Source organism: Penicillium verhagenii, assembly GCF_028828195.1.
Source record: "Penicillium verhagenii strain IBT 33310 chromosome Unknown utg000002l_segment0_segment0, whole genome shotgun sequence".
In the NCBI taxonomy this organism is placed as follows: domain Eukaryota; kingdom Fungi; phylum Ascomycota; class Eurotiomycetes; order Eurotiales; family Aspergillaceae; genus Penicillium; species Penicillium verhagenii.
Genome location: NW_026643166.1, coordinates 92701 through 103973, shown reverse-complemented (window position 1 = coordinate 103973; position 11273 = coordinate 92701). Strand labels below are relative to the sequence as shown.

Sequence of the window (11273 nt, the reverse complement as noted above, 5' to 3'; positions counted from 1 at the left end):
GCTGCAAGCGCTGTGAGCTTCTCAGTCGGCCGGAATTGGATGACTCTTACGCCGACCGAGTTGCTTATCGAATCAAGAAGTGGAGTGGATTGCCTATGGAGGCAAAACCTCGGTTGAGGAAGTTGAGCAAGGGTCCACATAATAGCAGGTTATGTGAAGGGTGTAAGGATGGACAATGCAAAGAGCTTAATTGATGGCTCGTCTCTCTCTTTTTTGGGGGGGTTTTTTTCCCTTGCTGTTTCTATCGAGAACTTCTTCAAATGTTGCTCGTGTTACCTTCATTTAATTCAACATTGAATGGTTTATTCCCAGACTATGTGGATTTTACTCTTGAGTGCATGTAAGCTGATACTAGAATACAAAAAGGTTTGACATTCAAGACCTGCAATAAATATCCCACAGACCGGAGCTTCCAAGCCAGTCTAAAAATACTTCGTTCAAGCCCTGCCGCAGCAACTCATCGCCCATGTAAAACTTCCGTGGCTTAGTCCACAGATGAGTACCAAGTGTGCTCTGTAGCGGATTCTTGATTCGAATGATCTCAATGGACTTTTGAAGATCCATCCAATATACACTCTCCGGCATCCAACCTCGCTCTTGATCCGTCAAGGATGCGAGACTCTCAAACTCTGGCAATTCCTGAACGGTCTCCCAAATCCGAAAGACATCATAATAGGCTGCTTTGCCGTATTTCTTCAGGATCCGCTCTTTGTACTCCGGAGAGACCATCTGGCGAGAAGTTCGGTGCAAATACTCAATCTGCTGATTTATAATATTTTGCAATTCTTCTCTTTGAAAAGCAGAGCTTGATTCATTCTCGGCCTTGTCGAGATAATAACTAATTTCATCTCGTAGCTTTCGCAGGCGATAGCGAGTCCATTCGGGGTAGAGCGATCCGAGATCTGCATAAGGCCGGATGTTGGTGATGTAGCTTGAGTCGTATGTGTTTGGAATCTTTGACCGATAGGAGGTGATGGTAGAAATACGTTCTTTGACTCCCTTAGCTCGAGCTGCCAGGTGCTGGACTTCTCCTCCTTGCAGCATTACTGCGTGTCCGATTTGTGGACCCTCGACCTGTATGAAATTCAATTTGACTGTTTTTTTCCCCTCTACTAGTGAAACTGAGATTTGGACGAATACCTTTTGGGATTTGCCATCTCCTCTTTTGATGTAAGTTTCTCCACCGACCATGCCATTAGTCTCGCTTAGCATGAGCACACAGACATAAGGATAAGAGTCATAGCTTGTATAACATCAGTGCCGTCTCTCTGAGTCATATAGATGAGGGAGGGGGGATTTTAGAGACTTACTGCCAGGGTATAATAGATGTTTCATCTTTTAGAGGATCATAAGCCCGTTCAGCCGGACTCAACTCCACTTTCTCTACTGACGGCTCGACTTTCAGGTTGCTTACCATCTCTGCAATCGTGGCTCCCTCAGCCTGAATATTTGTATGTCCAATCTCCGTGGGCATGACCACCTCTAAAGGCACCCCAGAAGCGTCAGATACTATTCTCATTGTCTCGGGGTGAGTCCAAAAATCTCTAATAAATGAAGAGTGTTTGACTGCGTCTCGAAGAACCAGTGTACCCGGAAAAGGCGAACTTGCGCACTTTTCAATCACATTCTGTTGAAACAATGCCTTTCGATAGGCTCTCACGCCTTGTGGTGACAGTAATGGGAAGGGTACTGTTCCTGCAATAGGGGTTGCGGTTTCACTTTTGCTCAAGAGCAAATCTTGCATCGTGATTTTCTTTTCAGGTGGCACGTAGTTGATATGGATCTATTTAGGGTGGGGTTTTAGCACAGATATGTCGATTCAACTGAAATGGAAGCCATAACTAGAATATACCTACTGTAGGGTTGAATGGCTCCTCCTTGACAAGATCTAGGCCCGGCTCACTCAAGTTGAAAGAAGCCATCATAGTGACCATGAATTTTGTTTTGGTTGCCAGTATCTTACTTTTCGGAAGCAGCTTGAGTCAATAGATGCGGAGGAGTCATCGGTGGGGGGTAACAAGAAATATCTGAAGGGATCCGTGCTACCGAAAGGTTTATACTAGATCTTTTTATTCACGTAACGCGTTTGAAGAGTCACGCGCTATTCCCATCCTAGTAACTTGGTCCCGCCATATCACAAGGGATCGCATCTCCATTTCCAGCTACTTAAATGCCGGATCACATTATTTGATTTAGTAGCATCTTTTCAGAAGTACTATGCACCTGGGCTTTTCATGTGTCACTCAGTGGCTCGCATCAATGTTCGAATGCCTTTAAGTATCAAATACATACATATACAGTGGTATGTAGTCGCGTACATATCGGCACTCGCGACCTCAGAAAATGTATGTCTTGACTATTATCTTTCCTCTTCGGTAAGGAGAAGCAGCGATTTAACCCGACAAATATTGACAATATTGAAGTTGGATACAAGATTTTCGGTGTAATTTTGAATTTGTTCTCCCCATCACATATGAGTCTTGTAAGACGGTGAATCATGGTAAAATGAAGCACTTGAGGTAACTGGCAAGGCTATTAAGCAAACACAACAAACACAACAAACACTGTCAAATCTCACCAGCTCGACTCGAACTGTTTTCGTTTCTCTCTTTTGTTTTCCTCTATATCTACCAAGAGCACTTGGAAGCCTTTGAAATCGAAGGACATAGAGCTAGACCAACACTTCTACTGCAATGTTTCCAACACTTACGTCCAACATCCCAGAATTTTGATATTTCTATCCGCTGACAATGTCACCTTTTTCAATCAGGACTTACATGGCTTTTCGAACTAACTCGAGTCTATAACCTCACGAAATGCCTGATTGATTCCCCGTGGATTCTATAACCAAAAAGGATGCGATTTATATTAGAATAGGTCCAGAAGCTTCATACTATAGTGTATGTACATACTTCAAAAGGTAGGTAGACCATCTTGGCGAGACTCATGATCCTCCGGTGATAGACTTAGATCTCTCGCGATTTAGGTATATGTCTGTTTTTGATCCATGAGTTATAAAGCCACAACTGCCTCGAAAAGGAAATTTCAAGGAGGATATCCGCTGGAAGTGAATAGCATTCGATGGATCCATTATGCTACGCGTATGCGTACGCTTGTCACTTGTCAAATTATCCTCTGGTCTGAGCGCGACAATTGAAAACTGCATGTGCGATGTTTATGGCCAATTCAATGTTGATTTTTTGTTCGAAATCGCATCAAGGGTGGATAAGGTACTGCAGGCAAACACTGTCAGGTTTCCCACTCAGCCCAACGCGTCCCTTGTCTTTCTTACTTTTTCACTTCTCACACTTCCCAAGCTTCTCCCCCACTCCTCTTCCCCCGTCCCTTTCTCCCCTTCAATCTTGCTCTACCCACGGAAGTCAAATATCTCTTTGCCCATCATGTTGACTTTGGAGGAGCGTTGGGCTATCGGTGACAGGGCTCCGTTGCCGAAAGTAGCAAATAGCCTTCAATCGGGCTGTGCCGTTTGTGGCGAGGAGAAAAACATTAGGACATGCTCTGCTTGTTACGTCGTTTCTTACTGCGGCCCAGACCACCAGCGTGCCCATCGCCGTACACACCGATTTGTCTGTGATGCAGTGAAAAACGAGAAATTAGCTCTTCAATCTGCCGAAGCTCATGCACAGGCAAATACGACAAATACGAGAGGATTCCACTCTGGAGCTAATTTGCTCCCCTTGATGCAACTCCCGGATCCTGCTATGCTTCAACTCTTCCAGGCCTATCATCAGTCTTCTTTGACCGTGTTTCTGCGACGAATCAATACTGTCAAATCCGTTCAAGCGCAAAAGGGGCACTTCCAGCGCTGCAACGCCTTACTCTTCGCAAACTCGCTGGACTTTCATTGTGCTGCCCTCGAAGCTACTGCTAGACTTGGTCAAGATCAAGAGCTTTACGACTCTATCAAGGCTTTATGCATCTTCCAAATGATAGATGGAACTTTTCACCATGAGAATGTCTTGGAATCTATCGATTTCATGATCCAGCCCACCGACAGTTTTTGGTACCACAGAATCCTCGACTTGCTCGTGCTCATGACATTCTTCAAAGTGAAGTTGCTGCTCGATTTGATGCGCCTTGATGTAGCAAGAACGGCACTGGGCTCCAAGTTTCCACGAGAAGTCCTCGATATGGTTCTTCTGAATATCCCAGAAAGCCGCACGGTTACTACCAATCGTGGGATCATGAACAGCACAGACCTCATAGCAGAGATTACTACGATAGCCGCCCAAGTTGACCTCTTGCTCGCTGAAGTGAACGACCGAAACCCGCGTTTTTGGAACAAGTTGGCTTTGCACAATCCTAACAACTCTCTTGTTGAAAGACCCACGCAACAAGAATTGTCGAACCATAGCCTGGCGCAAGCTAAAGATTTGTTCCTGTGCCATGTCTACTGCTGGTTTGAAACCCCTGGGGCCATTGCCTTGCTCCGGCGGAAGCGTGGTTTTTGAGCTTGATTTCACAAGACGGTGAATAACTGCCCGACTTTGTGATAGATAGAATTCTTTCGCCTCTCTTTCGATATGTTTCAGAATACTCAGGATCTTCTCTTTCCATTTGAAATCCAATCAAGCTTCACATCCTCGTGGATGTCACATCAAATCTTGGAAGTAACCGGGTGGTCTTGAAAAGAAAACCAATAATTAGAATCGAATTGTAGTTGTCAAAATATCCAAATCCGCCTTAGCTATAGGGTGTCCAACTCAGCAGTGGATTACGTTACATGTGCATTCTAATTTCTGACTAATCCCAACCCCAAGTCACAAGTGTTATCCCCAGCAGCCCAGGCCAAGTCAGTTGACGTGTGTATGGTTGCCTGTGGAAAGTTCCGGAAGAAAACAATATTAAATATTCGTGAAATTAATTTGTTCAACTCGGCCAGAGTCGATGCCAGCTTATTTCATTTCATAACTTCGATTTTTTCTCACCATGGCGGACTCTCAGAGCCCCGAGGCTCGCGAGTTGAGTCTGATAGGCAAAGTGGAATTTCGAATCGCCATGGCAGATACCGATGAGAAGCTCCAATCGCTACTCCAGATCTACCTGCCGCCATTGCTACTGAAATTGTCATCTGACAGTGTGGCGGTTCGCAACAAAGTGATCGCCGTGTGCCAGCATGTCAACACTCGGGTGAAAGCCCCCACCATTCAACTTCCGGTCGCAGCGCTACTGAAGCAATTTAAAGAACAAAAGTCTCAATTGGTTAGGCATTTTGACCTGATTTATGCTCAACAAGGAATCGACCGACTGGGCTCCGATGCTAGAGTCGAGATCCTATTGCCCTTGCTACAGGGAATTGCCGAGATCGGAACATCAGTTACCCAGGGTGCTATTGTGTTCAATCTGGTACTGCGGCTCTTACCTCTTTTCAAGATACCATCAAAGGGCAGCGATGAGGACCAAAAGCTGAAACAACGCCTAGGTCTATTAGACCAAGATTCCCAGTTCTTATCTTTCTGGTTAGGGAAGCTCCTCATTCTTTCCCCCGCGATCTCAGGGGCTTCAACATGCCCAGGACTTTCCACAGAAGAGTATACTTTTCTGACCAAGGGCGCAACTGCGGAAGAAACATGGAACCCTGCTACCCCTGGAGGCTTGAACCTGACCGAGACCAAAGTTATCGCTCTCCGCTTCCTCGGAAGTGGGGCGTTTGCGGATTCTCAACGTTTCCTGCCTTCGCTGATCGCCTCGGCGGACGCAAACTCCCGCCTTGCTGATCTGGGTGACGAGACTCTCAAGAGATTTGCTGTCGATCTTGAAGATTCGACGGTCGTCCAGCAACTGTATGACCTGTATTTTGGTGCACAGGGGGCACCACCTGTGCGCGCTCCACTTCAAGTGAAAGCTTTGGTGTTTTTAGGCAAATCTATCAAAGCTACTGAAGATACCCAGCGGATCTATAAACTCATTGAAGACGGACTCCTTTCAGACGCTGCGAGGTCCGCTCAAGGACTCCAGGCGTCAAAATTAAGAACTCAAATTTTCACATTTACCACTTGGGTGGTCCGCATGGGATCCCCAACGGATCTTAAACAAATTGCACCAAAGTTGATTGCTGGATTAAAGGATTTCATTCAGTCCCAGACATGGCCCAGCCCAAGTGCCAGCGGACAGAGACTACCTGCCACGGATTTGAGCCTCCGAGGCCTTGCCTACGAAAGCATTGGCATCCTTGTTCCCAAGGTGGACTTTCACATGCAAGGTGAAGCTGTCGAAAATTTTGAATTTGATTTGGTCAGATGGCTCTTTACTTCACTCAGCGCGGACGATTCGAGCCCACAGATATTCGTTAGTATTGACCAGGCACTTGGAAGTATCCTGAACTCTTCCTTGAATAGTCATGATCAAGGCTTCCAGAATCAATTGCGCCCTTTCCTTGTCCAGCAGATGAGCTTACACCCTGGAGACGTTCACCCCGAAACCGGATTTACGGTTGTCCGAGGCGTGCAGTATGCTGCTGTACGGTTTGCGAATCGTTTTCTGCCATTCAATGATGTTATTGCTCGTTGGGTTGATTTGATGGCCATTGCGAGAGGCTCCGAAAGACAACAAGAGATTGTGGAGGAAGGCAAGAAAGGTCTTCATCCATACTGGTTCCGACTCCTCAATCCAACCAAAGATCAAAAATGGACCGCCGCTAATACCGCTCCGAAGCGAGATGAGTCCTGGTTTGAATTCCCAACTTTTGCTGAAGCTACTCGTTTTCTGCTTGCCGCTGAAGAGCAGGATGTCACCGTGGCTGTCCAGGCTTTTTCTACGCCAAAACTTCTAACGGGCCCCTACAAACATGCGTTTGCGCCTGCTTTTTCATTTCTTCGCAACGCCTTGCTCTGTGAAGCTTTCTCGGCAGCCGGGATTGCGACTGATCTGGACGAGGATTGGGATTATAAGCTTGAGGTTCAGCTCTCCACCAGCGAAGATGCGCGATCTGCTGTCCAACAATACATCCGCAGTAGTGCGAAAGAGCCCGTCTTTACGTTTTTGTCCGGTATGCTTGATGGGCTTGTCAGAGAGGACCTAACAAATCTACGACAATGCGGCGTCCATTTTGTGGAAATTTGTTCTTTAACCCCTAATGATGTTGTCGCAAAATTGCTTTCCCGGACGAAGTCTTTGATCAAGCCCATCTTCGGCAACAATCAAGATATTCAGGAACTAGCAGCTCGCTCGTTCGGAATTCTTGCGTCGCATCCTTCCCTTGCTGATGAAGAGCTGAGAGGGTTTGTGACACAATTGACCAGTACTATCGAGTCATGGAACACGGCTATCGGCCAAACTGCTCTTCGAGTCCGAGGAGCAGTTGTAGCAATGTCTTATCTTCTAAGCCGCCTTGCCTATCGTGGCCTTCTCAATAAGATCCCCGAAAATCAGGTCAAACATTTCATCGAAACAGTTCTGGACATTGTTGATGTCTCGCGTGATACCCTTCTTCAGCGAACCGCAGAGATGTCTCTCGGTAAGCTGGGTTTGTCGGGTATCTTATCTGTGCAAACGCTGCCAGATGATGGCTGGAGGAAAGTTCAACAGAGACTCTCAAAGGATGCCAAGTCAGAAAATGATACGCCCATCAGTGCCCTGGGCCTTGTGGCATTGACATTTGCTCGAGAGCCCTCGGCTTCTTCGCTTCTTCGTGATTATCTGGATTCGCTGTATAGTTTGCATGAAATCAAGAGTTCGGAGGTTCAATTTACAGTGGGCGAGGCGTTAAGTAACGTTGCGGTCGGGTGGGCTTCCCGGGCTCTGGTACAGGAATTTGATGTGGATTCAGAGTTCCCAGAGTCCGACGTACCGCGAACGGTGTTTGCTGACGTGTGTGACAAAGTGATCACCAACTGCGTGGCGCCCAAGCCATCTCTTCGGAAGGCGTCCGCCATCTGGCTGCTTTCGCTCGTCAAAAATTGCGGGCACCTGTCAGAGATGCAGGAACGCCTACGCAAATGTCAAGCCACATTCGCTAGTCTTCTTGGGAACCGGGACGAAGTAGTACAAGAGACCGGTGCACATGGACTGAGTCTGGTCTACGAGATTGGTGACCAGGCTCTGAAAGATGATCTGGTCCGTGATCTTGTGGACTCATTCACGGCAACGGGCCCCAATCTCCGGGGTGGCAATGTCACAGCGGACACTCAGTTGTTTGAGCCGGGTGCTCTGCCAACGGGCGAGGGTTCATCTGTCAATACCTACAAGGACATTATGAGCCTGGCTGCCGAAGCGGGCGATCCTACCCTTGTATATCGATTCATGTCAATGGCCTCCAATAATGCCCTTTGGACAAATCGGGCAGCCTTCGGTCGGTTCGGAATCAGCACCATCTTCTCCGACTCCAGTGTCAACGGTTATCTGGCGCAAAACCCTAAAATCTACCCCAAACTTTTCCGATACCGCTTTGATCCTAACCCAAATGTACAGCGGTCTATGAACACCATCTGGCAAGCCCTTGTCAAGGACCCCACCGTTGTGATCGACACTCACTTTGATTCAATTGTCAAGGATCTCCTAAAAAGCATGCTCCAAGGGCGCGAGTGGCGTGTTCGACAAGCAAGCTGTGCCGCCGTTGCGGATCTAATTCAAGGCCGCCGTCCGGAAGTGTATGCTGAATATCTCGACGAGATCTTCAGCAATGCATTCAAGCTTTTGGATGATATCAAGGAGTCTGTACGAGTTGCTGCCCTCAAGCTCTGTCAGACCATCACCAACTCCGTGATCCGCACGCTAGAGACAAGCGGCACGGAAAAGCGCGCAGGCGCGCTCCTCGGCAGTGCCATTCCGTTCCTTCTAAGTGACAAGGGGCTTGATTCTAGTGTGGAGGATGTACGGGGGTATGCCATCGGTGCTCTTGTTCAGATTATTAAGAAGAGCTCTGGCACACACCTCCATCCATACGTCCCCGGCATTCTTGAAAAATTCTTAACCTCGCTCAGTTCTCTTGAGCCACAGGCCGTTAACTACGTTCATCTCAACGCCGACAAATATGGACTTACGGGTCAAGAAATTGACAAGATGCGCCTCTCGAGTATTCGGACATCGCCGATGATGGAAGTCATCGAGCGATACTTGATTGACCACTTGGATGAGAGCAATTTGCAGGATCTGGCCCCTAAACTAGAAGAAGTTCTCCGCTCTGCCGTGGGTCTTCCATCCAAAGTGGGTTGCAGCCGCGTCCTAGTCCTGCTGAGCATGAAGACCCTTCTCTTCCGCCCCTACGCCGACCGATTTATTCAAGTCCTTTGCAAGTACGTGGTGGATCGAAATGAAACAGTGAGCGCGTCATACTGTACCTCCCTCGGCTATCTTATGCGACTCGCATCCGACGAGCGGGTCCTGAAGACCATTGAATACGCCAAGACCCTCTATTTGGGTGCAGATGATGCCACCAGCCGAACGGTGGCTGCCGAAATTCTGTATTCCTCGTCCAAACTTTCAAACGACCGTTTCATGGCGTTCGCTACGGCTGCACTCCCATTTGTGTTTGTATGCAAGCATGATGCAGACGAGCATGTGAAAGAGGAGTTTGAAAAGACGTGGCAAGACAATGTGGGTGGCTCTCGCGCAGTAGCCTTGTACCTTCGGGAGATCGTCAGCCTCGTATCCGACAACCTGGATTCGGCGCGGTGGGCCATCAAGCATACAGCAGCACGTGCCATGGCACAGGCAGTGCTTGCACTAGAGGTGGAGATTGATCTCCCAACGGCACAATTGGTCTGGCCCGTACTAGAGAAGGCATTGGCGGGGAAGACTTGGGAAGGGAAAGAAGTGGTTTTGACAGCACTGGTTAAATTTGCCCGTCAGGGACAAGCGCTATGGACGGAGCGGCCGGACCAAGGCGAGCTGATGAAGGTGAGAAATAAGTCTTTTTTCTTTTCTTTTCCGTTTTTTTTTTTTTAATAAAAAAAAAAAGGAAAAAATTAAAAAATTAAATAAAAAGAAAAGGAGAAAAGAAGCTAACGAAAAACTGGGGGAGGTCAGACCATAGCCATCCGCGAAGCGAAGCGAGCCAACTCCGCGTATCGGCCGCATGGGTTACGGGCGCTGGGTGAGATTTCCTTGGTTCGGGACAGCGATTTTATGCCCCAAGTGCTTCAGATTGTACCCCCCGTGGTTGAGGAATTCGAGGACGGGATGGAGATAGATTCCGGGAATGGGCCAGACTCGAACGACACCCTTGCGGCGTGTGTGCAGTGCCTCCTGCAATGTCTAAACCCCGCTACGGCCGGTTCGGGCGAAGGTCAGTTGCCCTATGGGAACCCCCTAGCGTCGGCCCAGCTAAGCCTAACCACAGTGCTGGGAGGATACATACAACAGGTGATCGGTCCGTTGGACCAGGCCCTGACCCACGGGGGACGACAGGTCGTCAGCACGGTCTACCAGGAGCTCCAAGCGTTCTTTCTCCGAATTGATCGGTGGACGGGGCCCGGTGAACAGGTGTTGGCGGGCCCGATGAGCGATCTAGCAAAATTGCTTGCCCAAGACCGGAACGCAGTTGAAGTGGTCCGCAAGGGTCGTGCAGAAGCCATTTTGGCGTACCTGAAACTGCGACCTGTAGTGCGTGACGTGCCAGCCAATTTCGGTGACATGCTTCAGGTGTGGAGAACAAGCGAACGATCGAATACGGTCCAACGCATACTCGATGAGGCCCAGGCGCACATCTCGTAGATATTTCGGACAATCTGGTTTACATTTTGTTGGAAACCTTGGGTACCATGGGTGGAGAACTAGGGAACCACTAGCTTTGTTTTTTGTGTTTTTTTTTTCTTTCTTTTAGGGATGTTTTCATGAGTATAGAAATTTTGTTAGTGGGGATTTGGGTTTGTGTTTTCTTTTAGCTATAGTTAAGAGATGATGTGATCACTTAATCATTTATTTTTTTATTTTTAGGGAGAACTCTTTCTTCTCAACTCCAAGCGAAGAGAAAAAGGAAAAAAATAAATAAAAATAAAAAACCACGTGGTGAATGGTGGATCGACCGTGGATCCCTAGTATTCTTGTTTTTTTTTGGTTTTTTTTTTTTTTTACTTGGGGATTTCTTACGGACGTCAGTATATCTGGGTTATCTTGGTTTCGTCGACATCCGAGACCCAAGGATTCGATCCGATGTGCAAGAAAAGTGGAGAAGAGAAAGAAAAAGGTCAGACGGATTCGATCATTACCTCCGATAACATCGCGGGGCCCAGTCAAAAAGTAGAAGGAGAGTGCGAATCATGTTTCTGCACCTGGGGAGCTAGTGAGAACGCCACTCGCTTAACCTTCGGGCA

The 11273-nt window shown here is 47.8% G+C and overlaps 3 protein-coding genes across 3 annotated transcripts; 2 read left to right on the top strand and 1 right to left on the bottom strand.

Annotated features, from left to right (window-relative positions):
- Positions 1 to 375: 375 nt before the first annotated feature.
- Positions 376 to 1744, bottom strand: N7466_000031 (uncharacterized protein; the record flags this gene model as incomplete). The annotated part of the gene is made up of 3 exons (XM_057159429.1): positions 376 to 1074; positions 1141 to 1243; positions 1311 to 1744. 3 exons carry the CDS (start codon positions 1742 to 1744, stop codon positions 376 to 378), a joined length of 1236 nt encoding a protein of 411 aa, XP_057025677.1.
- Positions 1745 to 3401: 1657 nt separating this feature from the next.
- On the top strand, positions 3402 to 4472 carry N7466_000030 (zinc finger MYND domain-containing protein; the record flags this gene model as incomplete). The annotated part of the gene is made up of 1 exon (XM_057159428.1): positions 3402 to 4472. The coding sequence occupies one exon, from the start codon at positions 3402 to 3404 to the stop codon at positions 4470 to 4472; it is 1071 nt and encodes a 356-aa protein (XP_057025676.1).
- Positions 4473 to 4950: 478 nt separating this feature from the next.
- N7466_000029 (ECM29 family proteasome component) lies at positions 4951 to 10674 on the top strand (the record flags this gene model as incomplete). Its single annotated transcript, XM_057159427.1, has 2 exons — positions 4951 to 9858; positions 9988 to 10674. 2 exons carry the CDS (start codon positions 4951 to 4953, stop codon positions 10672 to 10674), a joined length of 5595 nt encoding a protein of 1864 aa, XP_057025675.1.
- Between the last annotated feature and the right edge of the window lie 599 nt (positions 10675 to 11273).